The sequence below is a fragment of the Mya arenaria genome, chromosome 11, assembly GCF_026914265.1.
Source record: "Mya arenaria isolate MELC-2E11 chromosome 11, ASM2691426v1".
Classification (NCBI taxonomy): Eukaryota; Metazoa; Mollusca; class Bivalvia; order Myida; family Myidae; genus Mya; species Mya arenaria.
This window is the reverse complement of record NC_069132.1, coordinates 43,252,951-43,270,920: the sequence shown is the minus strand read 5'-3', so window position 1 is coordinate 43,270,920 and position 17,970 is coordinate 43,252,951. Positions and strand designations below refer to the sequence as shown.

Below are 17,970 nucleotides of genomic sequence, written 5' to 3'. Positions count from 1 at the left end.
CGGTATGTTTGAATTTGGCTGATCATTGAGTAGTTGAGGGATTTTTATAGTCATATTTAGATTCCCACTGAACCTGAAAAGGTATACCATGAGGTTTTTTCATATCTACATTGTATATAACAGCGAGTGCTTTCCAATGCTTTAAAAAGATATTTCCATGAAATAAAACAGATATCTGATCATCTCAAACAGTGCACATATAAAAGATAATTTTTCGAAAATTTCCTGTTCTCGCATTATATTGAACTTTAGTATGTACAGGGCTGGGACACAATATCATCGGTGCAATATCCTTAATAAAATCACTTTCATATAGAATGTACATTAAGTCATTTTATAGCCATCTTTTTGTGGATATAGTAAAAGAAAAATGTTTATTTCAATATCATGTTGCATGATGTTTCACCTTGTGAAAGAAGTGAATTTTGAGAATATCATTTGAATATGATATTTCATTGTTTGAGAAAGTGACAATATCAAAAAAATATTTCCATTTTTATGAAATTCAATCCCCTCAGTGACAATTAAACAGTGCAGTGATACCTATTAATTGGTGACACACTTTATTGAAAGAAGAAGAGAGGTAAGCACAGAGCTTAAACACAATGTCGATGACATAATTTCTGAAATGACACTACAGTTTCTGCATACGAATTGCTGCCTTTATATATAAAAGTGATTAAATGGCATTCAACTTAAACCCCCGTTTCAATGTAAGAAAACAATATTGTACCTATGGCTACATGAATTTGGCAGTCGAACGTTTTTACTTATAGGTACAAATTTGACTGACAAATAACAATTTGCAAATCATAGACTAATAGAATATTTTATTTAAAAAATAAGGTAATGTAATGTAACTTTGTGAAAAGTTGTGTATACAGAACCTCATTTTATAATTCTGTCGGCCAATTCATCATGCGAGTACGCTGAGGGTCGATCTAACGTGGAATTATACTTTGTATAATCTTTGCTTGACCGACCACAGCCTTTTTCATTGAAATTTCCAGCAGAACAGAATAAAACAGATTTTCATGATCTTTTTTGACACCGAAAAATACAGAGAATTTCCGGTAAATGTGTATAACCCGGTTCCCGGTAGCAGTTGTTACTCCAAGAGAAAGTGGCATTCATGGTAAAACTCATTGCACTTTTTTTCTGCAAAATCCATAACGGCGGATTTTCTAGCGTCCAAATGACCTTTCTGTCGGCATTGGATTATCATATCTATTAAGACCTGGCAGTTTGTCCAAATCCAGGTGTAAAATAGTGAACAATATTACAAAAAAGGGTTTTCACCAGCCGCAGTCAGCGTTGAAAGCCTATTTTACTCGTACAGACGGACGACCGCACTTCAATTAAGCAGACATGAACGTTTTTGTAACATGATGTTGTTTTTTCTCAGAGAAAATGCCAAATATTATAGCATTTAAGGCTATTTGGGCTTTCATCTTTTGTCCAATGTGTTCTTAACCGCTCTTGAATACGCACCGAGATGGTACATCGGTTTAAACCGTTTCTACTCTTTAGCTGGTGCCTAGGAAAAGCGGATAGCCCTCACTCAGTTGTTATTGCTGTAACCATTCCGATAGCATATGACTGATTAGCCTTAAACTTCTTTATGAGTTAAACGATACATTTCCAAAATGCCCATTCCCCCGTTTATTGGCCAGGTTTTAGAACCCGCTCTTGAACCTTTTCTGCACGATCCGGGTGTTCACGACTTTTAGCAATCTACCATTCGAAGCATCTTGTAAGACCATACTTTAGCCCATTTAATTCGTGTGCTTATCCCTCAAATTGGCCATAAAAGTTAAAAACCGTTATCGGGACTTTGCCGTGTATGTCAATTATACCGACACAAGACGTAAAAAACACCTTTTTCTCAATATTTTAAAGCGGCGGCACCTGAGATGACACGGATCAAGAGTGTGCGTCCGTCCACAAGTCTTGAGATCAAAATGGCCATATTTGAACAGTGCAAACCTTATAGGTGAACACATTTCCAACCAGCAGAATTTAGTTAGTACAAAATATACACTTGGATCGAAGTCTGATTTTTTTTTAACGTGGGATATTTAACATAAATATGGAAGTTGGTCAAGGTCACGAATGTTGTCATGGTCAAGTTATATTGACCTTCAAGCATGACCACAGCCATTACTTTATCTGATCGAGGGTCTAGTTTAATAAAAAAGGAGTTAGTCAAATATGACAAATCTACCACAAAGCGGGAAGTTTACTCGGATCGAAGTGATTTGCGTGACTTTAAGGGTCGAGAAACCCTAGATCTACCTCCCTATGGTAAGTTTCAAAACAATCTCTCGAGGGACCAGACTGATCAAAACGGACATTGGGATATCAATTTTCAGAATTTGTACCTTGCTAAAATCATATGTAGCTTGTGTCAATAACTTGTTGAATTAAGTTGATCCAGAATTAGGTATATTGTAAAATCACACTTTGCTTTCCTAGTTATTTCGTTTTTCGTACTAGCTTTGCATTCATGTGTGTAATTATACCTAGGATTAGAGGGCTGCTCTAAATCTAAATATTTCTTACCAATGCTTAATTTTGTTATCTTTCGAGAGTACTTGATATTTTATTCTGTTTGTCTACTTGTGTACATAATATGCATGTTTGGTTTACTCGTATTGTTTGAATATTATTGTGTTAAATGTAATTCATAATATGTGTCATTATTAGTATATATATCAATGTTTTGCTCTTCATTTCATGGAGGAATAAAAAGTATCTATCAGGCTTACCTTTTACCTTTTTGTGTATTAGCTTTTGACTTTGGCCAATGAGGCATTTATTACATTTTGTTCCATAAACGACTGAAAGTTTGTAATAATTAGCATTTCATTTACTTGCTCCAGTTTCTTTGCAGACTCCATATTCTACTATTGTGCTTTGCTGGCAATGTTAACAGACATTGCGATAATAAACAATGGTACATTCTAATTCTAAGGAAAGAATTCCGTCTGAAAGTCTCCAAACAGCAAATCTCATACATCACAAACATTACAGAAGGTTCCATACACATGTTCGTGTGAAATTCATTAATTATGAGGCAAAATCAGAGACGTTCACTCAACAATGCTACAACGAACAACTAGACCCGTAATAAAATTTTATTATAAGATCATAAAACATGACTTCAAGCATTTGATTTATAACAAATAATAACAAAACAGGAATTAAATGGGTTTTTTTTATAAAATGAGTCCAAATAAAACAGTGTAATATATGTACTGTAAACATGTGTTCTCAGTAGTTACATGAGATGTTGTGAAACAGCACGTGAATGTGTACTTATAAGTGTGTGTACAGCTTCCATTCAGTTTACTGCCGTCTTTTACTGCAATTATTTTAAAATCGTATATTATTCATACCTAGCTTTCATTATGTGCAAGGGGTACCCAGCATGTACACATACAAGTGGTATTTAACAATATCTTCAATTACTTATGCAATATAGATTGTTATATCATACTTAAGAAACAATTTAAGTTAACATTCCACATTGATAAAATGTGTATAAGCGAATGTATGACCTTAATTATTTGTACAGAATTGGGCAATTTCAGTTTCTTCTTCTAACATTTTTAGCTAAATCTTTCAAGTGACTCTTATTCAAAATCAAAATATACACATGTATGAAACATACATTTCGACTGATAAACCTTTAACTACTTACTAAATAATGCATTTATGGAAAATATTGATTCCTGATAACAATATTGTAACTGTGTATTTAATTCCTAAAATTAAAAATATTAAATGATTGGTGAGTGCTAAAAGATTGATTATGATCTTTATGTTTCCTGCAACCTTCTTTCAAATTCAACTCTGTATCCTTCATAAGAATCTTATTTTTTTATATAAAAAACAATCATATAAACTGTGGAATATCTAATTTGGGAGTAAAAGTGCATCTTTAAGCATAACAGAGATTGGATTCCTATTGTAATACTTTAATCAGAAATCATTCCTTACATTATCAAAATCTAGATATTGCAACAAATAATGGAATTCACCAGTTGAACATTTACAGTGTAAACATAGTCTCTGCCTTATCTTTTAAAATCCACAAATGTTTCTTTTGCTGTTCTACAATTAAATAACAAAACTTGATATAAAGGGTTATACGATAATTGTAAGACATTTATCAACACTTAATTGATTATTATACTACATATAATACAATACATACTGTTCACTACAGGCACTAAGAAGACTGATCAATCAAAATTATATTGTTTGACACCAACAGATTTATGAAAAGAATGTCTTTAGATCGATCCTTCTGGTTCCCTTTTGTTTATCCACATAAAGGATGAAGCACTGAGCTACAATTCCCTCCAAGCCTTCAGATTAAGTAGTTGCACATGCCGACACAAGTAGATTGGATGAAGACGCTGTGGAAAATCTGCCTCAAACCTGAAAGAGGGATATGAATTTCTATAACAAACATATTAATTCATAGCTTTATAAACAATCAACATTTTTCTTTATGTAATTATATATATAAGATATTTATGCTTTGAACTTTTAGTTTACAACCATGTAAATAATTATTAACATACATTAAAATCAAAGACGTGATGTATTTCTGGTGGAACTTCTGGTGGAACTTGTTGACCTTTCTCAACAGCAAAGCTGGAAGCCAAAGTTGGAGTCTGTTCGCTCAAACTGAAACATACTAACAAACACAGCAGAAACCGAAAACAATTGCAGATGCAGTGATAATTACTAGTCAAAAGTATACGCAAATGAGAAAGTCAAACAAATATATATAAGAAGTGAATGAAATATAAATTAAACATAGTTCATTTGATCATTTTATGATGCACAGCTCTCTGAAAATCAAAGTTGTTATACATTTCATAAAAGCCCAGCTAGTGCAGTGCTGATTTTCCTCTTGTAAGCAACTCTTTTTCTCCTGTTCCACTCATGAATAAAGAACTGAAGATAGAAACAGAAATGAGATTGTGTCATTTGTCTTGCTGATTTCTTCAGAATCTGGATGAAGCTGTTGAACTGTTCGCAGATTTCTGAGTTCACACTTTCAAATCCTTGAAGTCGAGAGCTTCTAAAAGAAGTAGAGCATTTGTGTGAATAACCATGAAAAATATCGTGAAAAAATCTAACATTCTTGTAGTACCCACTCTCTCTGTTGAGGCAATATTCCTGTAAGTTACAGGCAAAGTCATAAAACACTGCTTGTGGAGGTTTGGCTAGATGAGAGTATAATGAAGCTGATGGATCTTTTCTGCCTTCAGCCACTGTCATGTGGAATCCATAGCAATGACCGTGATCTGGACAAAACCAAAGAAACAAGTTAGATGTGCCGGGTGCTGATTGTTGTATTTTTGAGTAAATCTTTCTGCATCGCTCAAAGTCCATAGCTTCATCATCATGGTCATTGTTTCTGCCTGCTCGGTCCTCATCTATCTGAAATTTGCGTACATTCCTCAGTTTAACACCATGTTCATTGAAGTAATAAGCCCGGCCCAGCTTCTCAGGGTTGTATGTTCCGAATTGAAAAGTAGCATCCTCTGGGGCATAAACTGGTAAGTTTAGAGACTCATTAGTAAGATGAACTAGAAAAAGTTTAATGTCATCAGGTAGAATGTTGTTATTGTTCAACATCGATTCTGCAATCAAGTCCCGTATTTCTGGAGCAAATGATCTCATCTCATACATCTGTCTGTTAAACTCAAAATCTGAAAGATTTTCATTAGTTAGAAATTCCTGCAAGAAAAGTGCATATTCTGGTGACAAAATGCTTGTCACAGATGCTGTTGTAGCCAACATCTTAAGGACAGATGCATAAGCTACTCTTTCAAATTCTGACATCCCTCGAGTAAATCGCTGGAATGATTGATGAGCCTCCTCAGGTAGAGCCTGCATAAGTAAATTAATTCTATCATTATTTTCTGGAATATCTAACGGTTCAAATTCTGCAACTGTAGTTCGGGCTATATTATCCAATGCTTCACGATAAGCGATCATCTGTCTCTTTTCAACTCCAGGCTTATTCTTCAGGTAACATCTGTCCATCCGTCGATGCAATGTTTGCTGTGTCTGTAAAGAACTATCAGGTTTACTTATTTCTGTGAAATTTGAATGACGGAAACCTACGCCTACTCTGGTTCCATCACAGCACAGTCTATTAGGCTCATACCTACAAATGTCACATGGTTGTCTGAAATCAATGTTCATATTAGCTGCCCAACTAAACCACCATTTTAAAAAAACTGTTGCATCCATAAACTTGGCCTTTGGGTCACGAGTTCTGTAAAGTTCATCCTTCATCTGACAGTATGCTGAAAAAGTGCAACCAGTTTTCATTACTGATGATGTAAACTCCCATCCTATTTCGTCACCTGCAGCTGTTTTACTACTAAAAACATGAATTGATTCACTCTGGCCTTCATTCCATGCAAGTTCACAGCGACTGTCGTCTATCGGGTTGTAACAGACTCTTTTGTAAACATCACACTGCACAGGCGCAAACTGTGTGTAAACTGTAAGAACTCGACCTAAAGGAATCAATTTCCCGTTTTCAGAGTAATCTGGATCATCATCTCGCTTCAACCATCCAGATCCACAGCAGCATGTATTGTCTGGCATATCTGGATAGAAATTGGGACCCTTCAATGAACCATCAGCCTGCCTACTCAAGGTCAAATCATTCCATCCGTCACGTTTGATGATGTTACGCCTCAACATATCACTCTCTCTAGCTGCTGCTGGATGGCTGCTCTCACACTTATACTTCCATAGACCTGTTTCAGGATCAAAATTGTCATTAGTATCAACAGGATCACCATCACCAGCATCATCATTTGTTTCATCATCTAGTAGTTGGTCATCTAAAAAAGTTTCATTAGTGGCATTTCTTTCATGCAAATCAATCCAGGATTCTGGATTATGTTTCAGCACAAATAAATGTCTGCAAAGATTGGAAGAATTCAAGTTATTTAAATATCGTTTGTGTCCCTTCTTTGATTGACACTCGCCATTGTGACAGGTCACAGTATAATTTGCTTTGGCCTTGTTGTGACTCAGTGATAAAAAAACAGGTTTAGTCTCTCCTTCTGCCAAAACTGAAAATTTCCGTGTACCATTAAAGTCACTTAATTCAATCAAATCCTTGCCAGCACACTGCTTTCCCTCCTGAACAAATTTACGGGTTTTGGTTTCTGTAGCCCTTTCATCTATCTGTAGATTTGGAAGAACAATACACTTAAGGAATGTACAGTGCATGCAGCTATTCCTGTTTGAATAATTTAGAGTTTGGCTATGAGCTATATCAAATAAAGTTCTATATATACTGCAGGTACAATGGAAGTAGTCTCCAGATTCTTGCTTTAGCCAAGTGGTATAAACATACACTTCTTTTCTTAAAGAACCAGAATCATTATAATCATTCATACAACATATCATGGTGTCTTCCTCAGCTACCTGAATATATATCTTTCCATCCTCTATTAAATCAATAGAAAATTGTTCATACATAGATTTTTTTGATTCCTGCATAACACTCAATGGCTCCACATCTTTTGTCACCTTCACAGAGGCTGTGCTTTTCCTCTTCTTAGATGGCCTCTCTAGTGCAGGAATTTCTAAAACCTCACATTGAACCGCATTTAAATCTGGGTAATATGTTCTATACTTAGTGAAAATTGTATTAATTTCATTCTGCAGAAAGAGACTGAAAGTAAGATATCTAAGTGATGTTCTGAGTTGAGGTTTTTTCTTGTTTATGAAGTTGGATGCAAATTTTGGATCACCTTTGAATAGTTCGGTTTTTCTTTTGACATCACCTGGTAAACAATTTAATGCCTTTGACTGACTTAAAAGGGTTTCTTCTCCTTCATATTGCTGCTGAAATATTTCCCTCGAGTTTCGAGGAACCTGTTCCAATTTTGAGTGCCTAAAATCTAAAAGCAAAGCTTGAAGACGGTCTTCCTTTCCTGCAGTACAAGCATCCATAAACTTGGCAGTTGAGGTTGAAGAAAAGGGCAAAATTGATACTGCAAAGGATAAACAATTAATATTATCAGTGTCCTTCATTTGTCTTGTATCAGCAATACCTGGAATGAATTTTTGCTTAAAGAAATCATTAAGTCTGCTGCTGGGCTTATATGTATTCGGCTTTTCCTTTTTATCTTTTATATGATCAGATTCCATGTTCTGTATATCTTCCACTGTTAATGTATTATGCAAAAACATATTATTGTCAGTGTAATGAAATGTATCTTTGATTTCTTGCAAATATTTCTGTTCCATTAGGCCAGCATACACTCCAGACTCAACATAGCGGATGTACAGATATTCAGCATTGTCTACAATGATTTTAAATACATGACAAACAAAAACACCTTTGGTGCAGGTTTTGGCTGATGCTAATAGAGCAGTGTCATATTCTAACTTAAGAAAACTTAGTTTTTTGCAATCAACAATTCCTTCGTCTAAAATCAAATTCAGAAATAAGTTCTGCATAGTTATGGCATGAGAACAGAATCGTAAATTTGTCAGCAAGATACTTGACCATTCATTTGGAAATGTACAGGAAGCTTTTCTTTTTACAGGCTTTAACTTAGTTCCAGAATGAGAATTTGAACTTAATTCAGGACGTGAAGTTTGGACAAAGTGGAATTGATATTTTCCACCATGGAACTGCCTGTGCTTGCGGACTTTTGGATCTGGACTTAAAAGTGAATCAGTGTCATTTTCCTCAAATTTACCATTATAATCTGACCAGTCTTCACCTAACAAAAGTCTTTTTTCAATAAATTTTTTCTCAATATTTAAGAAATTTTTAGTATAATGATTACTTTCAAAATCCAGTGTACACAGGTGGTCGCTCATTGTGTATGATTTGTTTGTCGGCATGTCCAGGTAGTCCTCATCAAACAGTAACAACTTCAGCTTGCTTCTCTGTAAAAGACATTGAATATTTCTCATATTTGTGAGTGAAATATTGCTGAAAAAGACTCCTTTATTTCCACATTGAGTTCAAATATGGAAACTATTGAAAAGGTCTTACCAGGTGTTTTGGACAGAAGCGTAAATCAGTGGTTTCTGGGTCGATTCTTTTTTCTGGGAGATATTCCAGCCAATCATCTAGGGAAGGAAAGGTGATTCTGTCCTAAATAAAAAATCATTTGGGAAATAAAATTGACAGAAAGATGTCTAACAGTGTCATACATGAACACAAGGGAATGAAACAGCTAATTATTTATTGCTCAGTAGGTTAAGGAGATCATCATGGCTATTGATAAACCCTGTCATTACATTTTTAATTTTCTATTTAGTGTTATAAACATGCAAAAAAGTTAAACATTACAAAAAATTTTTTGCACCATACATCAAAGAAGTGGTCGTGTATAATGTGTAACTCCAGGTCTTCGTAGCTCGTTCGCTGAAATCCATTGCATTGCGCCCATTTGCATTCCTCTTCTCGTCCATGTTGTCGCAGGTGTTGTCCCATTCTGGTTGTTGTTAGCCCGATGAATCCACAATTATTCCATTCACAGTGATAGGTCTTGGGGACAAAAACAGAAGAAATTTGTTTATATGGTAAATAAATCATTTAATATTTTTCTGAATTATTACCTTCATTCAGACCATAGAAAATGCAAAATTTTTATTACAAATCTGTTATATTGCATGTTTCTTAATATTAGTCATTAAAGCAAGACCAGTTTAAACTGTTTTATTTTTTTAAATGTCATAAACAAACTTTAGGATAACATGCAGAAGATGAAGGTTGGCACTTAACTTAATAATAGTAACTTTATATTTCATAAATTTTGATCTCTTCGTTATTTTCATGTTAACATATTTTATAACTCACAGGTCCAGGATTTTGCTCAACATCATTTGATAAAAGTAATTTTAATTTGGAGAAATCGGCGTGATCTGCGATATCCAATTCATCTGTAAGAAAATCACAAATTTCTGAATTCATGTACACTTGAGCCTTAATAACTTTTATTTTTACACAGATATTAAGTTGATAAGTAAGTGTTGACAAAAAGAAGCATGAATAACATGAAAAAATTATATAAACAATGTTTGATTTAGTACCCAAGAAAGAAATTAAACCTTGATGGGGAGGTGAAGTTTTTTCTACAGGGTTCAGGCTGGATGTTGAAATGGTGCTCTTCGAGTTTGGCTGACTTCTGCTGCTCTTCGTTGATTTCTTGTTCGTTAATTGTAATAAAATAATTTCATTAAACATTAATATCCATTTTTATTATTTTAACATTAAAATTACCCTAATGGAAAGTTCATTATATATAGATGATGCTTGTTTTGTTTTTCAATGTAATATTGTAATTTATTTCACTGAACGAGCAAGATAAATGTCATTTCAGAAAGGATATCATAAATTTATAATTTGAGTTCCTGGACCCTGTTTGCACTAAAGTATGGTTTTGACATTAAAACTGACTAAAATTCAGAACAGTGTAAATAACCATTTTGTTTTACTGATAAATTTCTTTTATTAGACAGAAAGCACATAATGAATATTACATATTAATCTGTCATTTTTGGCATTAATTCAATTAAATTTGATTAACATTACAATGAATTGACAATTATTGACAAGCAAGAATCATTGATTATCTAATGAGCATTAAGATTCAGTAAATAAACAAAACTAATGCATATATACAATTATAAACATATCTTTCACTGGGGATGGGGGGAATGTCACATAGAGAAAGTAGACAATCCAATGTATCTTACGCCAATATAAATTTATTGCCACATTTTCATCAAATTCTTGTTTTAAATAGTGGTTTGGGTTGTGTGTTTTTTATAAATGACTGTATCACATTTGGATATGTGTTCATGCTCTGTCTTATTGCATAACACAATGTAACAATCCTCCCTTTTTACATGTAAATGTTTACATCAACACCAGCTGGTATCAATTTAAGCTGTTTCCAATGCCTGACAAATATGCAAGACGGTTAGACCCGTGTTGAGCATTTTTATATCAGTCAATAAATTTAAGGGGCCAGGGGGAAATTTCCGAAAAGGGGGTGGGGGATCAAAATATACCAATTTAATCATAGCCGACTTATTAAAACTTACAAAGTAGTCATGTAAGAAATGAAGATGCCAAGGACTATGAAAAATTTATTATAAAATGTATAATTATAAACTAAGAGGTAAAACTCATTCACTGATATAAAAAAAACTTGTTTACCGTACTACTCAGTAAATATCTAACATACCCGATGACAGAAAGAATTGTCAGTGTTCTTCTTGTATTTGGTCCCTCCAGGTACATGGCGTCGACAGAAATGGTCCAGTAGGAAATCTTCTCTAGAACACTTCACTGGGCAAAGGGGGGCAGTCAAACCATGTCTGCTATAGTTAACGGACACAATGCATTCAATATTTCTTGCTTCAAGTTATAAAATGAGGTTTTTACAATTCACTTCGACACTTTTCGTAATATTGCACGTTAAAACATTTCAACAGAAAGCATCAAAGCAATACACCAAAACATTCTTAGAAATAAATAGAAAAAAAAATATGATAATAATAATAATGCAAACTCAAGGGCTATAACTCTGGTTTTACTAAATGAAGCTGGGAATGAAATCCTCATAGATTAACAAAGGCATTGGTTTTGCATTTGCCTACCCTTTTTTTATTAAATTATTGGAAAACTGAATTGTATTTAATTTAAATGATGCTGCAATTTGTTACAAATTGCAATTTCATGTAGCATGTTCTTACCTTGTTTATCTTCTTAACTCCAGTCATTGTAGAGCAGACAGGTAGGCGCTTCTTTGTGGTAATGGCGTCTTCTTTCGGGCACTAAATATGCAAGATATCAAAGCATTTATTATCCATAACCACCATCAAAAGTGTTTCTTCTCTCTATTTCAAGAACACATCAGAACACTAGGACATTGTTATGGCTCAGAAAATGATTAGGATTAACTTTGATAGTTATGTTGATTTTAATCTTCTTTGAAGAAACTACATCACTACAGGAATATTGTAACTTACCATCCAGATGCTATGTACATTGTCTGCCTTCACCTTTACCGTTACATCAGATGTCAACAGAATTTCAACGTGATCTTTATACTGCTCAGATCTACAAATATACATGTGGAAACATAATTGTAACATCAATTAATTGATTTGACAAGTAAATTAAACAGAAGCTTTAACATCAGCAAATATATTTCATTTACCTTTGAACTTTCAGCTGTCTGTGTTGCGTAAATTTTCTTCGCCTTGCCCTTCGATGTTTGTTTGATCTGTGGTTACATGGTCTGGCTGATCTAGCACATTCATCAACCTAAATATTAATGACAAAAAACGTTGGCTACCTTCTGGGTATAAGTCAATCAGGATATATAAAAATATAGCAAAATATGGAAATGTTTCAGGTTGTTTAACCCTTGTCCCTACCAAAGGTAGACAAGAAACAGACATGCTTTAAATGTTTTCATCAATGAATGTATTTAAGTTTAGTTATGTAAATGCTCATTAAATTTTATTAAAATTGTTGCATTGCCCATCTGAAACAGCTTAACAGGCTTTCAAAAAGAACACCAGCACAGGAATCTCAGATTGACATAAGTTTTTTTTGCACTATTACCTATATTTATTAAATAATTATGTTATAATATATATTTTAAGTACAAAACAAACATAACAGAGACCTTCAATACATTGCGCCTTGGTAACTTCACATTATGCTGCACTGAGGTAACATCTGGAACTTCAGCTGCTTGCTGTAAGAATAAAACAAATGTTCCTTTTGCAGTCATAATATGAAGTTCAGTTCATCTGTTTTATGAAGTCACTATAATTAAGAATAACCTTTGTTATTTCCTCTGAATAGAGGCATTTTCAAAATAAAAAGAACAGTGGTACAAAATAGGAATTAAGGCAAAAAACACACAACATATTTAATTCTTCCATGCTAAGGTTAAAACACTTGACATTGACCACTTTTGCCTTAGTAAATAAGTGTTAATTTACTTTCGACACAAAATAGATAAAATATATATTAGCACAAGCCCCATCCCTGCACTGGTAAAATGTGTTTTGGCTTCCTCAATTTCTGGGTTTTATACTGCAGGGCTTGTTAAAAAAATCAAATGCCAAGCATTTATACATGAATTCGGGCTTGTTCATCCGAAAGACTAACTTGATGACTGACCAAATGTTACGAATATCAAATTAGAAAAGGTTCATAATTGTTTGAATTACCTGTTAATGGTAACTTATGAATGAACATCCTATATCTACCAACCAACACAAGCATCTTATCAGAGAATTCAATGCTTTTGATAAATTATAACTATTCATCTAGCAAATGACATCCATTTAGAGCAAGTGTTGTATTTACCAAACGGACTATTTCCGAGTACAGAGGCTGCTTGCTGGCCTGGACATTCTGGTCACTGACTGGTTCAACAGCAGCTGCCAGGCTTTGAAAATAGTCAGAGCTAAAAATAAGGCACCAGGAAAATATTGTTTTTAATATCTCAGACGTAGGGAGTTAGGAACACCATATGAACTATAATTAAATGGACATCCTTCTTTTAACTGACTAACATATTACAAACCGAACAAGAGTCATACTTAACCTTGCATCATACAACAAGCAATTAAGTGAGACAGTATCGAACAATGCCAACATTTAATATAATTCTTATCATTGTAAAATATTTCATGTTAATTCATCAACACGACATGTTCATCTTATACCCTTAAACAACACTGAGGTAATGACAATATTCGGATATTTTACACAGGCAAAAAACTAATTAACTCAGCTGAATTGTAATATATTTGAAACAAATACCACTGGTCAAAGCTTGATGCATCAATCTCTGCTGAATGTGGTTGGCGTATGTCTTCATTCCAATGTACATCCTGCTGATAGGCTATTTCACTCCAGGAATACACATCCTCCTCAATCACCTGACTACAATGTCTACCACCAACACGACTCAGATGAAGTCCATCACGACCCAACACATCAGCACATTCCTTAATTGTATATAAAAACAGAATGCATGGTTTAACAAACTTTTCAATCATTGGAATATTAAGTCTTCATCTTTGCTATCTTCAATATACTATCTTGTTAACGGAGATACAGAAACAAAAATAATGATATTGCTCATATACTGTTTTTGAAAAAGTTGGTGAATATTATATAAATATTGCATGCCTTCCAGTGTGACAGTACATATTGTTAACATGAGGGAAATACTGTTACCGAGGAGAAGCCGAGGGTAACAGTATTTACCCGAATGTTGACAATATGTACTGTCACACTGGAAGCCATGCAATATTTATTTTATTATACCGAACACAGTTACATTTATATACATGATATATAAGATTTTTACAATAACACAACTTTCAAGTTTAATCAATTTATTCTGTAATTATTGTTTGTTTACTTTAGCTGTCATTTTGTTGCAAATGTTGTTTAGAAATAAGGCAAACACCGGTTGTAACCAGATTCACAATACATTTTAATAAGCGCTTACCACCTCAGACTTGGGAAACCAAAAAATGCCTATTTTAAGACGTGCGTGCTATGTGACAGTATCATGTCAACCGGTCAAAACGATACTGTCAGTGTGTGACAGTACGAAATTGCCCATGATGGGTATATGAGAAATTAACATGGGCAGGTCACGTGACTTATAATAATGATATATGTATACCAATGAAATAAACAATATCATTATGACAACCCATATCCACAAAGGCATAAAAATGCATTACAGTTACATATTTCTACCTGTCTATATAAATAAGGATCATCTTAAATTTGCCAAATATCTACAACTTTTATTTCTGTATTGCATAAACTTATTTTGTTGATTTATACCTGAGCTCCATATCCAAGGAATCTGATGTATGGGATGGCCTCTGAAATGTCCATTAGCATGGTGTTAGCATTCTGGATCCATCTGTTGAAGACTCTCGCTAATGTTGAAGATACTCGTCTGTCATTCTTTTTTCGTGGCAGAATAGAACATAAAACAATCTCAGTTTCCGGACTCGTCTCGTGGATACTATCACATACCTCAGTGACTCTCCTTTGAAATAAACATACATTATTAGACTATTAATAAAGCCAAGGCAAACAAGTAGTGACTTCTTCAAATAAAGCATTATAAAGTCGTAATAACACTTTGTCATAACTTTCTTGAATCAGGCATATTTCATAACATTAAAACTTGAGGAAAAGGAGATTAAATAAAATTTCATAAATTGTTTTGTTACTTAGTAGACAAAATGTGTGTCATTGAAATAGAGTACGCCAAAGGGAGTTTTTAAAAACTGGTACCTTGACGAAGCTTATTGAAAAGACTGCTTCGTACGTAATAGAATCAAACATATTTAATGTGTACCTATAAAACACATCCTCTCTGGCTTGAACATCATTGGAGCCAAGATGAATATAGACACATGGGTAAAACTCCTTCTTCAATGAAAGCTGCAGAACTGCCACAAATCCCTTCTTGTCATTCACAAACTTGGCTCCTACAATTGAGGTAAACTGAACAATGGTAGCTTTTGTTTTTATGTTTTCTTTAACCACGACCCCCCCCCCCCCGGGTCCAGAATACCGGTGACTTTGACTCTCGGTCCAGCAAATCCCGGGTTTAACCCCAGCCCTGTGGGGACAAACTGCTAACCCTAACCCCGGTAAGGACCATTTCTTGGGGGGGGGGGGGGCGTGGTTACAATTGACTGATGTATTAATAATATTATTTTGGTATTGGATGGTTCAAATCAATCAAGAAACATTTGATTCAATAATTAATATGGAATGGAATATGCAGTACCATATCTTGTGATATGATTGGCGCATGGAATTTAATTGGTATTAAATAAAAAAACATTTTTCCTTTTCTTTTCACATAATACACTGTTTAAAAAGTGGTCGTGTGGAGTTCTTGTTTGTCCATATACGTAAAAAATTTATTCAGTTTAGCTTGACTGATATGTGGGATGTTTAAACAGGAAAAGTGAAAAGAAAGAAGGTCTTTAACTAGAAACTTAAGAAAAACATTTTGTATACACCAATCACTTTAACAAGTACTTTGAGCTAACAGGGACCTTTAGATGAAATGGCTGAGAAACAAGGCAATATATGACATTTTTACTTCTAGCAATATATTGGCCTACATGTATCTGTACCTTGTGTGGGTAAGAACCACCAGCCCAGCTCAATAGGTTAGAGAACTGTGCTAATGTTCCTGCCGCCATGGGTTTGAGTCCAAAAGAAGGCTATTATTCAAACAAACAATATTTCCTCCAAATTGTTTTCCTTACTTGTGTCAATAAAAGGTAAAAATGCCAGAATCAGCTTATAGGTTAATTGGGGCCAAGGAGTGTAAAATGTGTGAGCAAGAACAAGCTACAAAATAAATGGCGGAGTGGAGTAAACAGTGTGTGGGTAATGGTAAATAGACATGTTATCACTTCTTTATGCAAACATTATGCTGTGAACAAGTTTGTCATGTCAAGATTTTTTTTATAAAATTCACTGCAATTTGTATAAATCAACATAATTTGCAAATATGAAATTGGACAAAAAAATTTGGGAAAAATAAAATTTATGGTCCAGTGAAACAGCCTTGAGAAGCCTTTGCACAAAATTAATCACTGGAATGCCATGCTAGTGCAATCAAATCATGGGTTCAAGCCACACACAGGATGCACTCTTTCTCGCAGGACTACTTATATACTGATATATCAAAAGTAAAATGCAAGAATCTCTGGATCAGCCTAAAAGGTTATTGGTGGAAGGCATGAAGCGTGTGTATATGCGTGTGTGTGTGCATGTGTAAAAACCAGCTGCCCAGCTAGCCAATTGGTTAGAGGGCTGTGCTATTGTTCTGGTATTCATGTGTCCAGCCACCACACTGGGTACTTTCACTACCTCCACGGATGTCTTTATTGGTGTCAGAAAAGAAAGAACCGAGTGCCAGAATCACCCTTAAATGTAAATATGGGGAAAATTAGAGAGTGTTTGGATACGAAATCCTTCATGTCCGGAAAGCTCAGTTGGTTCGAGCAGTTCTGGGTTGAAAGCCAACACTGCATGGACACACTTTTCCTCACAGAATACCCTTGAGATAATAGTGCTACGCTAATTCACCAGTCAATATTGTAACCTTGGCCCCCAGGGTCAGGGGAATAGCCGGGACTTTGACTTTCGGTCCAGCCAACCCCGGGTAAAATCCCTGCCCTGCGGGAACGAACTGATGGTTAAACCCCGGCCAAATGCCCTCGCACCTCAGAGACTCTACATGAAGCCCAATCTCGGCTTAATTTGGCGCTATGACAAAAACACCGCAGTCACCCGGCCCTGTGGGGCCACCTGGAAAGTAGAAACATGGCCCTTTTCACCGGCTATCCCTGGTATTCCCCCGGACCTGGGGGGGGGGGGTGGTGGTTACAATTTACTGGTGCATAACATAGTGTTTACAGTAATAACCATCAAATATATCAGGGCAAATTGGATACTATAAGGCTAAGGTCTTCGGGTTGATGAAATATGTCGTCTGCAAAACTGAAGGAGACTATAAGTTGAATATTGTGGCAGATTATTTGGGTCATAATACATTCACTAACATCTTTATGCAATATTGAAGCAAAATAGTTCGCCATAATCATTTAAATAACATCCATTTGCCTTTTAAAAATGTGTGTACCTGATACTGGGAGGCATCGAATAGTGGACCAATTTGAATCGCTGCTTGGATACGATGTACGTTGGAATCACCTGCCACAAGCGCACTACCAAGACATCCACTTGAATCTGCAATGGAAGAAAACACACGCTCCTCGACCTGGATGTGCATCTCGACAGAAAAGAAAATATAGACAAATACTGCTGGGTTTTTTTTAAAAATAAAGTCGCGAAATCAA

The 17,970-nt window shown here is 34.8% G+C and overlaps 2 protein-coding genes across 3 annotated transcripts; both read right to left on the bottom strand.

Annotated features, from left to right (window-relative positions):
* Positions 1 to 3,964: 3,964 nt before the first annotated feature.
* On the bottom strand, positions 3,965 to 12,792 carry LOC128207981 (uncharacterized). 2 transcript variants are annotated; one of them, XM_052911226.1, is made up of 11 exons: positions 12,720 to 12,792; positions 12,246 to 12,352; positions 12,055 to 12,145; positions 11,779 to 11,859; positions 11,268 to 11,400; positions 10,126 to 10,222; positions 9,875 to 9,957; positions 9,386 to 9,562; positions 9,065 to 9,166; positions 4,593 to 8,955; positions 3,965 to 4,446 (listed from the first exon to the last, which is right to left on the bottom strand). In XM_052911226.1, exons 8-10 carry the CDS (start codon positions 9,506 to 9,508, stop codon positions 4,891 to 4,893), a joined length of 4,290 nt encoding a protein of 1,429 aa, XP_052767186.1. In that variant the 5' UTR covers positions 9,509 to 9,562; positions 9,875 to 9,957; positions 10,126 to 10,222; positions 11,268 to 11,400; positions 11,779 to 11,859; positions 12,055 to 12,145; positions 12,246 to 12,352; positions 12,720 to 12,792; the 3' UTR covers positions 3,965 to 4,446; positions 4,593 to 4,890. The 2 variants fall into 2 exon arrangements, with proteins under 2 accessions (XP_052767186.1, XP_052767187.1); XM_052911227.1 differs by lacking the exons at positions 9,875 to 9,957; positions 10,126 to 10,222.
* Positions 9,916 to 17,783, bottom strand: LOC128208559 (uncharacterized). The gene is made up of 9 exons (XM_052912117.1): positions 17,754 to 17,783; positions 15,441 to 15,573; positions 14,915 to 15,125; positions 13,871 to 14,058; positions 13,412 to 13,493; positions 12,709 to 12,791; positions 12,055 to 12,145; positions 11,779 to 11,859; positions 9,916 to 9,957 (listed from the first exon to the last, which is right to left on the bottom strand). Exons 3-9 carry the CDS (start codon positions 14,972 to 14,974, stop codon positions 9,916 to 9,918), a joined length of 627 nt encoding a protein of 208 aa, XP_052768077.1. The 5' UTR covers positions 14,975 to 15,125; positions 15,441 to 15,573; positions 17,754 to 17,783.
* Positions 17,784 to 17,970: the final 187 nt, after the last annotated feature.

What these genes read in the sequence shown, in the direction of transcription:
- LOC128207981 (XM_052911226.1), bottom strand. Translation starts at nt 9,508, where the DNA reads ATGGGACAACACCTGCGACAACATGGACGAGAAGAGGAATGCAAATGG. An exon ending in TACACGACCACTTCTTTGAT is followed by an intron (nt 9,167 to 9,385) that starts GTATGGTGCAAA and finishes TTTTTTATTTAG; the next exon opens with GACAGAATCACCTTTCCTTC. An exon ending in GCTTCTGTCCAAAACACCTG is followed by an intron (nt 8,956 to 9,064) that starts GTAAGACCTTTT and finishes TGTCTTTTACAG; the next exon opens with AGAAGCAAGCTGAAGTTGTT.
- LOC128208559 (XM_052912117.1), bottom strand. Translation starts at nt 14,974, where the DNA reads ATGCTAATGGACATTTCAGAGGCCATCCCATACATCAGATTCCTTGGA. An exon ending in GCATCAAGCTTTGACCAGTG is followed by an intron (nt 13,494 to 13,870) that starts GTATTTGTTTCA and finishes CTATTTTCAAAG; the next exon opens with CCTGGCAGCTGCTGTTGAAC. An exon ending in GTATTGAAGGTCTCTGTTAT is followed by an intron (nt 12,146 to 12,708) that starts GTTTGTTTTGTA and finishes GTATATTTGTAG; the next exon opens with ATCTGAGCAGTATAAAGATC.